The sequence below is a fragment of the Electrophorus electricus genome, chromosome 1, assembly GCF_013358815.1.
Source record: "Electrophorus electricus isolate fEleEle1 chromosome 1, fEleEle1.pri, whole genome shotgun sequence".
In the NCBI taxonomy this organism is placed as follows: Eukaryota; Metazoa; Chordata; class Actinopteri; order Gymnotiformes; family Gymnotidae; genus Electrophorus; species Electrophorus electricus.
The window spans coordinates 22,703,070-22,719,449 of record NC_049535.1 but is presented as its reverse complement, the minus strand read 5'-3'; the positions used below and the strand labels follow the sequence as shown (position 1 = coordinate 22,719,449).

The 16,380-nt window shown below is 41.4% G+C and overlaps 1 protein-coding gene across 4 annotated transcripts; it reads left to right on the top strand.

The window, feature by feature from the left end:
• The first annotated feature begins 22 nt into the window (after positions 1–22).
• On the top strand, positions 23–9,904 carry mettl22 (methyltransferase like 22). 4 transcript variants are annotated; one of them, XM_027002781.2, is made up of 11 exons: positions 23–265; positions 953–1,092; positions 4,450–4,710; positions 5,047–5,087; positions 5,175–5,319; positions 7,538–7,609; positions 7,718–7,774; positions 7,880–7,960; positions 8,786–8,888; positions 9,180–9,348; positions 9,535–9,904. In XM_027002781.2, the coding sequence occupies exons 2-11, from the start codon at positions 987–989 to the stop codon at positions 9,565–9,567; spliced, it is 1,068 nt and encodes a 355-aa protein (XP_026858582.2). In that variant the 5' UTR covers positions 23–265; positions 953–986; the 3' UTR covers positions 9,568–9,904. The 4 variants fall into 4 exon arrangements, with proteins under 4 accessions (XP_026858582.2, XP_026858580.2, XP_026858581.2 ...); XM_027002779.2 differs by lacking the exon at positions 23–265 and adding an exon at positions 288–386; XM_027002780.2 differs by lacking the exon at positions 23–265 and adding an exon at positions 390–473.
• Positions 9,905–16,380: the final 6,476 nt, after the last annotated feature.

The following is a 16,380-nucleotide window of genomic DNA, read 5'->3' as shown; positions in this document are numbered from 1 at the left end:
TCTCGGATGAATCTGACAAGGTGTTTTTAACCTTTAGGTAATTCATAGGCATTTGCCCGAGACAGGTTACTTGAGACGAGTCATTGTCATAATTTAAAGTGAATTCATCATCGCAAATACCGGAATATAGGGCAGCGCAAATCACTTAATGTTATGAAGAAACATCTAAACAAGGACATGCGAAGATGCGAAGCATCTCTGTGCTTGTATTTTTCTCCAGTAACACGACCTTTTAGAGAACTTACTGCTTGCTTAACGTGAGTGAGTGAGTATCCATTTCCAGGTGCTTTGCATCTAAAAATGTGATCTTCAAATACTGGTTTTCGGAAATGGGGTAGTGAAATGTGTTATGTGGAACCATTATTCGGAGACTCATTATATACACGGTAATTTTCTGATGTTACTTCCAAATATTTAGCTACGCTAAGGTGCCTAGGTTAACCATCTCGACGAAATGTTGTGGTCACATTAAGGTAGTGAGTTAAGCCAAGATCATGCATCTGGAATGTCTGTTTCCTAGCTAGCTAAACTTTATAGATAACGGTTTATGAATTTAAAGGAGGGGTGGCACTGTCAGAACTAGCAAAACGTATTAGCTAGCTACCTTCAGTTCGTTGACTTTGACTAGCGAACTAGTTTGCAGTTGACGAAGTAGCTGGGTAGCTACTTTGCAAATACATTAGGGACAAAACCAAACATGCTCAGCATCCACCTTATCTTAACAGAAGTTCACAAAGCGAACTAAGCATTCAATTTCTCATTAAATACTTGTCTATCTAGCTAGTAATATAAGCCATCGTATTAGCTAGCTGAGTAGTTTTTCATTAGTAGTGTTCACAGAGTAACCAAAACAACGATACTGGGTATTTTTAAACCTCTTTCCAAATATCTCGATTTTGTCTCCAATGAGAAATGACGTGTCTCAGTAAGATTCCTCCCTCTCGCTTCCAAGAGCAGTAACCTGGAGAGGATATGCAGGGTTGGCCATGGACCAGGTCACCATGCGAAGTGACACAGTGCTCTCGGATGTGCACCTCTTGCTACCAAATGCTCGTCACCTCATGACTCGACTAAATAGTGCAGGACAAGCAGGTAAGCGGGTACAGGGATGTGTCTAACCATGTGTACTCCCTGTACTGTTTCCATGGCTTAGTCTTAATCACAAGCAGGGGCTGCTTCAAAACCTGTGTAAAGCTTACATGCATCATAAAAGAAAACACAAGCTGGCATTCATTATAATAAACTTGCTCCTGTTACTTCAGTTTACAGGAATTGATGAATTAGTGGTCACATGGCTTTGTTCTTAAGCATTTTCCGTAACCGCCTTTGAAAATGTCAGGTTTAAGAACAAGAGAGGAATTTAGCTGGGTAGGATCAAGATGCCATCAAAAGCCTCAGATAAGAATGAAGCTTGCCTGTAATGTAGTTGCCTGTGCTAAATGCATCATGCATCATCGTTTGCTCAACATTTCCGACCATTTAGTTATTAGGCACTTTCTATGACTCTAAAAGGATAATTTATTAGACATTAACTTTTCAACAGTGTCCCTAAGAAGATATCCCTAGGTTCTCTGTAAAATTGTTACCTTTCTTTTCTTTTTTTTACCAAGTTATCTGGCCACTAAATGACTGCAGATTTTCGCAGCCTGGACAATTTTGGTTAAATTTCTGCAAACTGATTTTATATGTGGATAATTATACATTATAGTGATACAAAAAATAAACTAATATAGAATCTTTGTTCTTCAATTTTGAATGATCTTATAATGATTAGGTTATTATGGGCTGAACATGATGTAATCTGCTTAATAGTAGCACAGTAATGGTACCAGTTCAGTTTTTGCATGAATATCTGTTCATTCTAGAAATGAAGATAACCAGCTCTGATTTCTAAAATTCAAACCCCACCTGCACAAATAACAAAGACTGTCTCAAATTAAAACCTATAGGATTAATCTTGCCTATTCATTCCACACTGCTGCTCTAGGAAGCAGTCTGTGAACCATATAATGAAGACTAATATTTCAGTTTTAAGTCAGTAAAAGACCTGTCTAATTATCATTAGGCATTCCTAGTCAGTACAACAGCTTGTTTCCAAGACACTGCTCCTGACAGGTTCCCAAAAAAAGTCATTGAAAGTTGTTGTTTTTGGTATTCTTGGGGTGTTTGTTTTTCTTATTCTGTTTTAAAGTCCCTTGTAGCTTTTCTGCCTTTTAACAGAATGTGGACTTGATTTGGGATCCCCTGTTTCTTAAGCAGACACTTTTCTACCAACTGATAAAGCTTCAATAGACCATTTAAATTACACTGCCTGGCCAAAAAAAAGGGTCACCACCTGGATTTAACTAAGCAGAGGTTAGAGCCTCCCATTCGATAATTACTGCATGGGTGATTGTTTCAGCTGGCAAAAAGTAATTTAACCCTAACTGATGCAGTGAATAGCTTCTCATTTGTTAAGCAACCATGTCGAAAGACACATCCTGTGGTCGTGGAAAAGATATTAATCTGTTTCAGAAGGGTCAAATTATTGGCATGCATCAAGCAGAGAAAACATCTAAGGAGATTGCTGAAACTACTAAAATCGGGTTAAGAACTGCATTATTAAAACGTGGAAGTACAGTGGAGAAATATCAATTTTGAGGAAGGAATGTTTAATAGTGAAAGTAAGAGCATTTCCACACACACATTGCGAAGGGATTTTAAGGGATTGGGATTAAACAGCTGTGTAGCCTTAGGAAAACCATTTGTCAGTGAGGCTAAACAGCAAAAACGGCTTCAGTTTGCCAGGGAGCATAAAGATTGGACTCTGGAGCAATGAAGGAAGGTCATGTGGTCTGATGAGTCCAGATTTACCCTGTTCCAGAGTGATGGGCGCATCAGGGTAAGAAGAGAGGTGGCTGAAGTGATGCACCCATGATGCCCAGTGCTATGATCTGGGGTTGCTGGAGCTGGCCAGGTCTAGGTTCAGCAACGATATATGCCCAAAGAAAGGTCAGCTGACTACCTGAATATACTGAACGACCAGGTTATTCCATCAATATATTTTTTCTTCCTTGATGGCATGGGCATATTCCAAGATGACAAGATGACAATGCCAGGATTCATCGGGCTGGATCAGGGAGCATGAGACATCATTTTCACACATGGAGCGGCCACCACAGAGTCCAGACCTGAACCCCATTGAGAATCTTTGGGATGTGCTGGAGAAGACTTTGCGCAGTGGTCCAAATCTCTCATCATCAATACAAGATCTTGGGGGGGGGGGGGGGGGGGGGGAATTAATGCAACTCTGGACAGAAATAAATGTTGTGACATTGCAGAAGCTTGTGGAAACGATGCCACAGCGAAAGCGTGCCGTAATCAAATCTAAAGGCGGTCCAATGAAATATTGGTGCGTGACCTTTTTTTGGCCAGGCAGTGTAATGCTTAGATATATATGTATAATGTGGGCACATGCTAGATTGTAACTTGTTAGCCATGTAGCATTATTAGCTATTTTAAGGGTGTCAGATAATGACAGAGGCAAGGCGGGCCCCTGAGGTTATTACAATCAGCACTGTGTCAGTTGTAGCCCATTGTGCTTCCTGTAGCTGCCTGGTTTACAATTAAGCCGGGATTCAGCATCAGCATGTGGCTCGACGGCTTCTCTTAGATAAACAGTGGACACCGGTTTCACAGTGTATGACCGTCCAGTGGAAGGCTTGACCTTTAGCCAGACCACCGCTGACAAGCAGCTGAACCCGCAGCCGAACCTGCCAGTTCTTCTCTGTAAATTCTGGGAAAGGCACTCTGGGGAATCATCGATATAAATGTCAATTCTGCCTTCCATATCACAGCATAAGATTAGGAGTTATATCCATTTACGCTCCTCAGGTTAACTCCCACAATCGTCTCAGTAATTGGAAAGATTTGTGAAATATTGCGATACCCCACCCCTTGGAAGTATCAGTTCCACAATAGTGTGGTTGCAATCTAATTACATAAAGCTGTACATAGCAACACGATCCTGAACCATTATTGCCATTCGCCTTTGTCTGAAGTGGAAATTCCCTGAATGAACCCCTAAGTCAGAAAGAGGATAATAGCAGACTTGTGCTTGTAGCAATAAATTTGAACACTGAAGCTTTGCAGTGGAGCAATGGGAAAACAGAGTCCCCCTGACACCACATAGACCCAGACTTGCTTTTTAATGAAACAATGAGTCACTGGCCCAAGTTTTATATTACAGATACTGTCTGTCATAGGACGCATTACATAAGTCTAATTATCTTAAGCAGCTCCAAACACCCACCCTGTCTGGACAGGCCGCCAAACAGCTGGAGTCGTCGTACCTGAGTTTTCTATAGCTGTAAACTCAATAAAAATCCTTCACTAAAGTCAGCTTTATGGGAGTGTGTACTGAGGTGGGTATTTTTTGTGTGAATTTCATCCCACAATACATCTGCCCAGTCTTTGTGTCGAAGTTCAGGATCCTGGGTGTGGAAGAAGAGCAAGTGGAGGCGCACTGGGGGCGTTCTCCCAAAGATGAGGCGACAATTGAGCACCCCCTCCTCGATGATGATGGGGACCTGGATGTGGAACGGAGGCCCATGGATGTGGCATCTGACCGAGACAGCGTTCACCCCGTCATCCTCAGCTTGGCTGCAGAGGTGAAAAGTAATGAAGACGATGTGGATGAAGAAAGCAGCATAAAGAATGTCATTCGTGTCGGTTAGAGATTCTTCTATTACCACTTTAAATTTTGACTCAAGTGAGTGGTGTGTCTCATATGCTGATTTTATAGGTGGCTGTATGAATTTATTTAGAACTGGTTGCATCCAAACTGGACAAAGACTCCATCCTTAATCTGCATCCAAAATCCTGCAGAGAATGTTTTGTAGAAAATAATTAGGCTTGGTGTTAAACTGAATCTCACAATCATTGGCAGTTCTCTAATGAAAGGTCTGTATTGAAAGTGCTGTATTTAATCTTCAATTGGACTTGACTGTGTGAAGACTGGATACTTACCATTCTGGACTCTTACTGTCCTGGTTGATGTGTCTGCAGAGCACACGATGGCCACACCGCTGGAGGATGTTGGAAAGCAAGTCAGTACATGCCTTGCTTCTATTAACTTGCAGGGCAGTGAACTATTTGGCTCCATTTACTGAAGTCATTTTGGCTGTGCTCGACAGGTTTGGCGGGGAGCTTTGCTGTTGTCTGACTTCATCCTCTCACAGCATGCCGTGTTTCAGGGAGCAACTGTTCTTGAGCTGGGAGCAGGAACCGGCCTTACCAGCATTGTCATGGCCAGCGTCGCCAAAATGGTGTACTGCACAGGTAAACTGAACAGTATATTACACCAAATATAGCTTTTTTGTGTGTGTGTGGGGGGGATCTTTTTGTCATATAAGCATGAACCCCAGAGCCAAAAGCCTGACCCAATAGGGATGTTTTTAGCTTTGATTTAAAAACATCTAGTGTTAGAGCTCTTCTAATAACCTCCAACAGAAGGTTCCATTTAGAAACAGCATATTAGCTAAATGCTGCCTCTCCATGCTTAGTTTTTACCTTTCGCAGGACTAACTGATAAGTTCCTAATGACCTAAGAGTTCTGCCTGGCTCATAATTCTGCTGCATATCAGACAGATATGCTGGTCCTACATCATTAAGTGAGTTATAGACCAGTAATAATACCTTGAAATCAGTTCTGTAGTATACTGGTAGACAGTGTAAGGACTTAAGAATGTGTTCTCCTCTTTTGCTCCTAGTGATAACTCTAGCAGCTACATTTTAAATTCAACTGAAGCTGTTGGATTGTCTTTTTTAGGAGTCCCGTTAGGAGGCCATTACAGTAATAAACCCTGCTAGAGTTAAAAGGATGGATGAGTTTTTCTGTCTGTTTTTCTCTCAAGAAATCTCTAATCTTGATGATGTTCTCAAGACAATAAACCACTGACTTAGTTACTGATTTTGTGACTGTTAAAACTAAGATCAGAGTCTATTATTATGCTAAGGTTACAAGATAGCTCTTTAGAGTTTAAAGTTTTTGAGTACAGGTGGGCAGCTAGTCTATGCTTTTCATTGCTATAACCAAATATAATGATCTCTGTTTTATCTATATTCAATTGCAGGAGGTTTGGCCCATTCAGTTAGTGACATGCTAAAGGCACTTTCAGAGAGAGTTACAGGGAGTTACAGGGAGAAAGTGCTAAGTAAATCTGTGTGTCGTCTGCGTAACTACGGTACGATAGCCCAGAGTCTTGTATGATTTGGCCCAGCGGAAGCATGTATAAGTTAAACTGGAGCTACCGACAAAGCCAACCTTGGGGGGACACCACAAGTCACCGGTACTGTTTCAGAAACCTTATTTTTTATTTCCACAATATAATTCCTGCCTTGCAGGCATGAACTGAACTATTTCAGGACTGTTCCTAGACAGCGATTTGCGTATTGGAAATCAGAAAGTTGCTCCAATGGTTTCCTCTGTGATTTTCCCAATAAATGGTATATTTATTAAAAAAGAAAAAATTGGAAGCACCTTTTAAAGGCTTCATCCAATAAGGGTGAGGTGTCGTCTGCTATTGAATGAAACACATTCTTTAAAAAAGTGTCAAGGCTGCATGTAGACGATTTAGGATGCCGCCCTATATCGAATAAAATGTCATTGTTAATATCACTAAATTGGGACATTTTCATGATTAATTTTACATGTTGATGGCCCAGTCACAGACTCATTGATGGATAGATACACTAATATCTTGTCTGATATTGAGAATTTTAGTATTAAAAAGGCTGCAAACTCATTACATCATTCAGTTAATATTCAGGCGTCATGTGTGTTTGCAAATTTGTTGATTTGCCAACAATTGCGAAGAGTAATTTGTTATTGTTAATGTTATTGTTGATAATGCTGGAGAAAAAAGTTTGTCTTGCTTTGTATATTTGAATTGTATCTTTGTGAATCTGAAGTTTTGTTGTATGCCATCTGCTTTCAGCCTTCCTGGATTCTCTTTTTTGACTTTGAACTGCAGTAGCATTTCTCCATGGTGCTCTCAGTTTACCTGAAATAGTTTTAGCTTCGACTGGAGCAATTTCATCGATAATACGAGCAATTTCTGAGCTGAAGCTGTTCAACAAGGCCTCAACAGACCCAGATAATTCATATGGTGCTGTGCTCATTTTGCCCATGAAAAGTGTTGCAGTGCTGGCAATTATAAACCTCTTCTTAAAACTTGTGTTCTGCTGAGACCCACATATCAAAGAACATACAGTAATGATCTGACAAAATCCTTAACAGAGGGTGATATGTTGAGAACTTTTGCAACATAAAATATGAAAATTACCAGAAAAAGCAACCACTTTCATTTTTTACATTTTTGAAAGCAAGTAAAACAGATAAATTAGCAGGGCTAAGCAGAGAAGCATCTGAATAGCAAGGAAGCAGTACTATCAAGTTGAAAATTAAATCGTTTTTTAAAAACATGATAATTGTTTTTTTTCTTCATTATATTTGTTGTTATGTAAAGCCATGCCCAGATTTATCTGTTTGTTGCAGATGCTGGTGAAGACCTCCTCAGCATGTGTCAGAGAAACGTGTCTCTGAACAAGCACTTTATTGGTCCTGCAGGTGAACATTATTGGCCTTTATTATTAGCCTTATTATACTGAACAGGGAGGGAGGGAGGGTGGATGTGGTCCATCACCTATCCTTAATGGCCCTCGTCTTGTTCTCCAGCTGAACATGGTTTGAAGGTGCGGCAGCTCGACTGGACCACTGATGATTTCCCCTCTGGTAGGAGGATGTGGGCAGATGCTTGCATGTTGCGCACACAGGCACTGAAAGGTCAACCTGTTCACTGGTTCTTGTGAACCTTCTGACGTCTGTCCTCGTCCCCAGATGTGGACTCTGAGTTCGGCTGGAGCGAGGATGAGGTGGTGCAACTTCACGACAACGCCAGGTTTTTGATCGCAGCAGATGGTGAGTGAGAGGGAAAGTGTAGCATCAAAGAAATTTGCAGCAGTTTTTTTGATAAATTCAATCAATATAAACTATATCTGCTTATGCAATCAAAGTACCAAGGCCCTGTTTCTTGTGTTGCTCTTCTGGAGAAGGGGGGTCTATCTGTGGCTATGCATAGTTCATGTTCGCAATTTTCCAACACATAATCAGTGAGTGAGTTGTAACCACAGGCTCACTGCATGTTTTTGGGTGGCAGACCACTCTCTGCCCAGCAGTTTCACAGTCCAGCAATGTTGCAGTGACTCATATCACTCATGAGTACAAAGCCCACTATCAGGTTAGGGGCACCCAAATATTATACAATCAGCAGTGCTCCTGTACGAAACTGACCAATGATGAGAGAGTGGCTGACATGGCAATTGTATAATTTATACACTTGTACACTTATAGAATTATACACTTGTAGACTTTTTCAAATGCACCATCTCAATGGACAGGTTTTTTTCTTTAAAGGTTTCTTTCTTTCTTTTTCTTAATTTTTTTTAATTAAAACTTTGTCCATGAATGTACTGCTCAAAACATTTTTCCAAAAATATATTTGTACTTTATGCATTCACATATTAACAAGAACATTCTCTCACAAACAACATCTGGAACAATAAATCATTGAGATGTGGAGTAATGCTGAAATTAAGCAAGTGCTCAGATAAGTATTTTAAAATATGACTGAAAGCTCTCTTTTAAACACTTCAGTGCTAGCCACTTAGCTGTTCCTAAATGTAGTTTGGAGCATTCCCAGTCCTTGTCAGACTAATCAGGATACTTTTTCCCCCCCTCTCCTAGTTTGCTATGATGATGACCTTACTGATGCCCTGTTCCGAACCCTATACCAAATTACCAGCAACCTTCACAACCCCAGCACAACCTACTTCTGCTTAGAGAAAAGGTAATGAAAAGTTAGTCACCTACTAGCGGCAGCCACTCAAATATTGCCCAGCAGATGTGTCAGACCTCAATCCCAGAATTCCATGCAGACTGCATCATTTAAATTTTTTTCAATTTACAACATCTCATTATACCAATCAGCTAATTATGAAGTCCATTACAAAGCGCAGGGACATCACTTTGACTTTGCCTTCCATTTGCATGAATCGCATAAACCTGTCCCGGTGGGTGGCGGCCTGTCTCCTCTGCAACTGTGCCATGCCCTCCACAATGCCCCTTCCTTCCCCTGCAGGTTGAACTTCACCCTGCGCCACCTGGACGTGTCCTGTGAGGCCTACGACCACTTCCGCCACTGCCTCGATCAGCTGGCGTCCCTGAGCAATGGGAGGATGCGGTTCACTGTGACACCGGTTCTCTGTTCCTTTCCCCAGTTCTTCGAGTACGAGCGTGTAGACCAGCTGGTGCGTACCATCCGCCTTCAGTGCACCTTGATGGGCACACATACTACAGTAACTGGTTCCTAAGCCACTGGTCCTGGAGAGCCACAATTTAGTGATCTCATCATGAGTCATTTTTTATAGACATGCTCCACAATTAGGAAATGTTCTTGTGTTCTAGTTTGTTTGTTTGATTGTTTGTTTTTGCAGGAACTTTGGAAAGTGTCCGCTTCCCCCCTTTAAACTTCATGCATCTCAGCCTCCTTACAAAATCAAGAGCCTCTCTTGGACAGAAGGCAGAATCCAAGGCCACCGTTCTGGAGTCAGGATCCTGTATTTGTGCTCAGCCTTGGGCAGCTATGAGAATGCATAATCGAAAGTGTGCAGTTGAAAGATGTGTATTGGTGTAGACGTTGTGTAGGATTTTAGCATGTTATAGTGGTCAGTGCTGTGCTCCAGCACTGCTTATGAAAACATGTATCTTTATGTTTATCTGACATAAATGTTTCAGTTTTTATGTCAGCTTTTATCTAACCTAAAAATTCATTTATCTAAATCATGTGTGATTGTGGAAAAGTCAGAGTAGATTATGTCTCATGATTTTATTTTTATATCTTTCTTGCTGCAAACAGTTTCTGGATTTAGTGATGTGCCTTTAAATAATAGCTTGCATGGTTGTTTCTACTTTTCTGAGGGTTTTTTAAAGAAAGCATCTATTTAAATCTTCTGATTTAGACAGACACAGCTTAGTTTTTTTATCTTGGAGTATAATTTAGTTGTTTGTCCCAACTCGGATGATTGGAAGTCCTAGATCTGAGAATACAAAGGAAGCATATTTTAGCAGAAGTCCCCCACATGAAGGCACACCTTGCAGTGCTTATTCAAGGAGAAGTTGGATTGCATGAGCTCTTGCCAATCAAAATGAGGGTTAATGGGATTGCTATTAACCTGTTCAGCTGTACTGGAGGTGAAGTCAGCCAGTGATGCACTGTGCAGATACCTGGACAGTACGGCTTCAACTAAGTGCAAAACAGTCTATGTATATATAATTTGGTTACTTGACTACTGGCCTTTTCTTTTGTGCCATTCCTCACTCCAGCAATTTACTTTTGGTTGCAAAAGCTTTACTTGTACCTGAAAGCTGTACTTCTTAAAGTGGATCTAGTGGATCTTTTTATTGTAGATTATTATACGTACATATCAAAAAAAAAAAAAAAAAAAAAAGGATGGAGAGAAGAAGAAAAATAAAAGCAGGAGCAAACTAAGTGCTAAACCTGAATGGGTTCAGACCAAGTTAAGCAAGACCCCACCCATGCCACACCCCATCCCATCAATTCCAGGTGAGTAACTACAGTGTACTGAGTTAGAGATGTAGAGATATTCAACATTGTAGTAAAGTGCACAGAGTTTCCAGAGAAACAATGTTTCAGACAGAGGTCCTTCTTCAGCTGTGCAAGCACTTTGCCTGAGCAGAGAGATTTTAACACCATCAGGCCTTATTCTCCAACAGTGAGAAATTTTGTGTGATTTTCGGTCTCAGGCTGATTGAAGTGCTGCGGCCAAAAAATGCCACCTACTGCACCACATGGGGCATCACCAACACCCACAAAAAGCTAATGGCATTTTTATCCACTGGAGGGGCATGACTCCCATTAAAGGATAGAGCATAGAGAGCACTTCATAATTGCCCCCTTTTCCATTGGAAGGACACCCACAGGGAACATCAGGTTTAGACCATTGGAAGGGGAATGCATCATGTTTTCTCCTCTAGTAAGACGGTCATTAAGACACTTTATCTGGTTTTCTTTCTCTAGAGGGTACATTGTCATAATTTATTGCAAGAAAAGGGCACCCTACAGGGCACAATCTTTTTTCCCCATGTGTCACTCTAGAGGGCACTTTAGCTGCGCTTTTTCAACAACCCCCCCCCCCCCGAGTTTACTGGTGGTGAATCTAAAGAGCTACTGGATAGCATGGATTGTCTTTATTCAGAGTGCAGCGACCTTCTGAAAAGCTGGAGACAAAGATCTGAAATACCTTGGGGAGGGAAACAAAAATTATATTCAATTAGATGTTTTAATTATATAAGGTTTTTAGTGACTACCTCAAAACAGCTTTACAGAAATCTAGGGCTAGACCCATATGAGCATGCCAAAGGAAAAAGAAGGGGTGCGGGGGGGGACCCTGGACAGCAACAAAGGAAGAAGCCTTAAGCCTTTCATGGATGAAATTAAAGACAGAAAGTAGTCATCATAAAATGCCTAGTCATTGCTGAGTTTCAGGGATGGAGCACTTAAAGTGAACTGATTCGTGTTGACCTGCACATGGAGTGATGACATTTTGGACTGTAGTGATAGCAGGGCAAATCTAAAATAAGACTGCCTTTTATTATCCCTCCCAGAGACATTTGTGTTCTTACAGCATCAGACTTAACAGTAAACAGACAAATAAGAGCAGGCATTACACAGAATGGTGAAAAGGCTGCAAAATGTAAAAGGACATAAAATATGAGATAAACATCTTTTATCAAAAAAAAGTAACATAAAACAAGATTATACACAAGTGTTATTGCACAATTTAAGGTAGGAACTGTTCTATGGCAGAAAATGTATAAATAAGGACAGTATATATCAAGTGGTGATGAGGTATACAGCAAAAATTGCAAATAAACAATAGTTGATTGGGTGATGAAGATGTGGGTCCAGGACAGAAATTGCCTTCATAAGTATGTCCAGTTTCTTCCCATCCACTGTTGTGATGCTGCTTCTCCAGCAGATAATTCTATAAAAGGTGGCTGTTGCCACCACAGAGTCAAAGAATGAATGAAGTGCACCCTGTATTCCAAAGGACCAGAGCCTTCGCAGTAGGCTGTTGTGGCCTTTCTTGTACAGGGTGTGTGTGTTGTCAGTCCAGTCTAGTCTATTGTTCAGATGAGCACCCAGGTACTTATAGATTTTGATAATCTCAGTGTCCCTTCTCTGGACTTTCACTGGTGTAGTTGATGAGATGATGCATGGAAAGGGAAAAAAAGACCTGTAGATATCTACCACCAGTTTAGTTTAGCAGAATATTGTCTCTGACACACACAGTCCTTTAGCCGTACATACTGTAGCCTATTTTTGAGATAGTCCAGAGTCTATGTGGTGAGGTGACGGTCCACCCCTGCACTCTCCATCTTGCTACTCGGAACAGTTGGCCTGATGGTGTTGATGGATCAAAGAACATGATTTTAACAGTGCTTCCTGCCCTTTCAAGATGAGAGCATTATCCACCCCAATGGTAAGCAAGCTACAAAGCATCCTTAGCTGGCAAGAGCCTTCATCAGGTGAGAGGTCAGTTCCACTGGTCTGTAGCCATTCAAATCAGTGGAATGTGCAATCTTTGGCATGGGAACTGCACACAATGCCTTCCCGAGGACTAGCCCCCCTGTTTCAGGCTTAAAGATGTCCAGGACTATCCTGCATAGCTGGTCTGCACAGTTCTTCACAAATCCAGGGTTGACGCCATCATGATACCATCTCCCTTATTTCCCTTCTCACTTGTTCTTTGGTGAAGTACAAAGGGGGGCAGGCTGATTGCTGGGTGTGGAGAGCAGCATGCAGTGATGGAGAAGGGAGCTCAGAGGAAACAATAGGAGGGGGAAGAAGCTGCATCTTCTCCTTGAATCTTGAGATGTTTTCGAGGCACCTCTAGACTCCACTCACAAGGTTCTGGTACAGCTGATCCTTCATTCTTTTCCTGTAGCAAGCTTTGCCCTCCCAGCTTTCTTCTCAGCTACTTCTGTACCCTCCTCAGTTCCTCCTTTGTTTCCTGATTTGAAGGCCCTCCTCTTCTCATTCAGGAGAGCTTTCAAATCTGGAGTAACCCAGGAATTGTTATTGGAAAAACAGGTTACTGTCTTGGTTGGTATGGTGGTTGCCACACAGAAGTTTATGTAGTGCATGATGCAGCATGTGAGGCTAGACTTTGAAAAGTAAAAGTGCATTTCAAACTGTGCCTGGCACGTGATGTAAGGAAAGAGTATGAAAGATGTGATTTTTCAATGAGAAATTCACCAACAAAGAAGGTTGCAGTAGAATCCTGACAGAAGTGTAACAGCTCAGTGGGGGAGAGAACATGCACACATTGCTGGGACACTGAAATTCTTCAGGGCTCTTTCAGTGTAATTGTAAAAGATTCAGGAGGACAGTAGTGAGAAAATCTATATAATGGTGGTAGGTGCATGATAAATGAAGGAGGAACAGGTACACTTAGCAGTGATATTACTTAGGAAAGACATAAGTACTAAGTACTACTACTAAGTGTTAGAAACTATTCCAAAGTGACCAGAACTTCAGGTTCGATCTCCTCTAAGTTACCGTCTGCCCTCCGTCCTCTGTAGCTGGATCGATCCGGGGAAGTCAAGAGACACTGGGTAGTGACACCTGAGTAGTGAATCAAGAGAGTTCCACTTTACTGAAGAGAGCACAGACTATATATGTCAGAGTATAGAGTATAGAATATATATGGGCAGTGGTAGCTCAGTGGTTAAGGTACTTGACTAGTAATTGGAAGGTTGCACTGCTAGATGCCATCGTTGGGCCCCTGAGCAAGGCCCTTAACCCTTGGCTCAAGTTGTACTCAGTCATAATTGTAAGTTGCTTTGGATAAAAGTGTCAGCTAAATGCCATAAATGTAAATGCATATCTACCTTCTACATCTAGAGGATGATGGGGAAAGGGTGAGGCATATTCTACTCTCTAAGGATTTATGAAGACGAGAGAAGCAGGGTTAGTAAAGATTAGGATGCTCTCCGCATGACCGAGCCACGAGCAGCTCCTGTGCGAGCCATGAGCTACTTCTTTGCGTAGAGAGAGAAAGAGAAAGGGAGTGGATGACCTCGGGCAAGCAGTTCCATCATGGCTGATGAGCAGAGACATTGCATTGGATGCCTGAGGACAGAAACGCTCCAGTGTCTACTGGAGTCAGTGTACTCATATGCACAGTTTATTAATATGAGTATGGTAGTTGAGAGAACACTAGTAGCTATGGATATGGATTGACTATAAAGAGTTCAAATGTTTTGTCAAATGTTGCTTCTGTTTGTCATCCCAGATGTGACCAGCGATGGATCAAGTCTCAAAGCACTGTTGGAGTGACAGGACTCTGTAACAAGGGTGATCGTCTGCTTCTGGCCCTACACTTCAGGGCTGTGATGCAGCCATTGTCTGGGGTCAGAAGAGACGGGTTTCTAGTCTGAGTTCCAATATCAATTTGTATGTGTCATGGTCAGTGGCCTAAAGGCAGCCAGACCTTTTCCTTTATCTTTTGAGTGAACACAGATGTGAAAATGGACATGACAGTCACACTCTATGTACACCCTCTTTGTGCAAATCAAGCAAGGTCTGCATTTTAGAGTGGGGCAAAGCGTGATGGTAAAATACAATATGCTGCTAAAAAAAAAAAAAAAACTTCAGCCAGATCAATTTTAGCCTTCCCAACACTCACTATGAAACCACCATCACGCCTAGCACAAGGCGTTCAAACAAGGCATCTAATCTTGTAGATCAAAAGATCCGCATACTTGGAGACTTGAGGAAGAACAAAAGTGTTTACAAACTTAGTAATTTGATCAGCAAGGCATTTGCTGAAAATAGTGGGAGAGTTACAGTTACTCTGGGGTAGTCAGGTCCAGGTCTTTTGGCAAACTCCACACATTATGCAATCTTAGTCTACCAGAATGTATTAGATGTAACTACACATCTGTGAATATGTGGTTAGGGCTTGATTCAGTGAGAATAATTTGTCACAAGAGGAGTAATAGGTGAAGTACCAGAGTAATCAAAGGTGAATTCAACTGTGAGACTGGCTGACCAATCTGGCTTGCATACAGGCAACACAGGGGAGTGTGTGGGGGAGCTACACTCTTAAACACCCTCCACAGTTGCACAAAACGTGCATAGCTGATGCCTCTTCCGTACACAGGAACATATGTTTCAGCCAGAGACTCTAACAGGTCAAATTTTGTGCGGGCCAGCTGCCAGCATGTCTTCTGAGAAAATATTAAAATATTGTGGGGTTAAATTTGTAGCAGCTAAGGAATTATAGCAATAACACTAAAAGAAGTGAGAGTGAGAACTCAGGGGTAAGAGGGATTTGGAAAGCCAAGCCTGGCCTCAAGGTATGACTGAGGATGATTTTAGCCTGTAACAGGGAAATAATATCCTCACACACCTAGAGAGAAACCAACAGTGAATTGTGGAAAAAAAATGCAGATAGGCCTTGATGTTTTGCAAAGGAAAAAGGGAGGGTTAGATTAATTAAAGCCGGAGCAACCCTGGTGTCCTGGCCTCCAAGGGCCACGAGTCTGAATAATTTCAATCACGTCCTGGATGTACGGATCCCAGCATTTTCCGTATGTCTTTGAAATGTGGCATTCACTGAACTGAAGCCTGCTTGTCTCTAATGTTCAGATTTTTTTTCTGCTCATTAATTCCACCAATAAAGGAGCTCTGAAGCACATGTTACAGACCTGAATCTGCTTCAAGAGCAGGTTATACAGGAATGGGCAACATAATTTAGCCACTATCGCAGCAGCAGGAGCCTGCTTAGTAAGATAGATAATTTTATCCATAATTTTATAAAATATATAAGTAAAAGGATCTTCAACAATAAATCAAAGATCTACAACCTTGCAACAATTTAGAACAGAGAATTATACCCCCCTCTTTTACTTGAGAAAGGAGATCTCAAATTCTAATGGTGTAAATAACATCTCTAACAGCAGAAAGAGGATTTCTGGTTTTGTAGAACAGGAGTTGATTATACATCAATGAAAAGATAGAGATACAAACAAAGTTAACCCCAACATTCTGTTCTAATAGTCACAGCTGATGGAAGGGGCTGACCTTGTAGCCTGGGCAGAGAGCTTTTAACACCATCAGGCCTTATTCTCCAACAGTGAGTGTACATCCTTACATCATGATTAACCATTTTCAACCTTCCAAAATAAAGTGTTTAATATTTTTAAAAATGAGCTCTGTCTCATGTAATGATGACTAGAGGAAATAATATTTC

Excerpts from the sequence above, each read along its gene's own strand:
- mettl22 (XM_027002779.2), top strand. The coding sequence starts at position 343 with ATGTGTTATGTGGAACCATTATTCGGAGACTCATTATATACACG. Across the intron at positions 4,711-5,046 it reads AAAGAATGTCATTCGTGTCG|AGCACACGATGGCCACACCG; the intron begins GTTAGAGATTCT and ends ATGTGTCTGCAG. Across the intron at positions 5,088-5,174 it reads TGGAGGATGTTGGAAAGCAA|GTTTGGCGGGGAGCTTTGCT; the intron begins GTCAGTACATGC and ends TGTGCTCGACAG.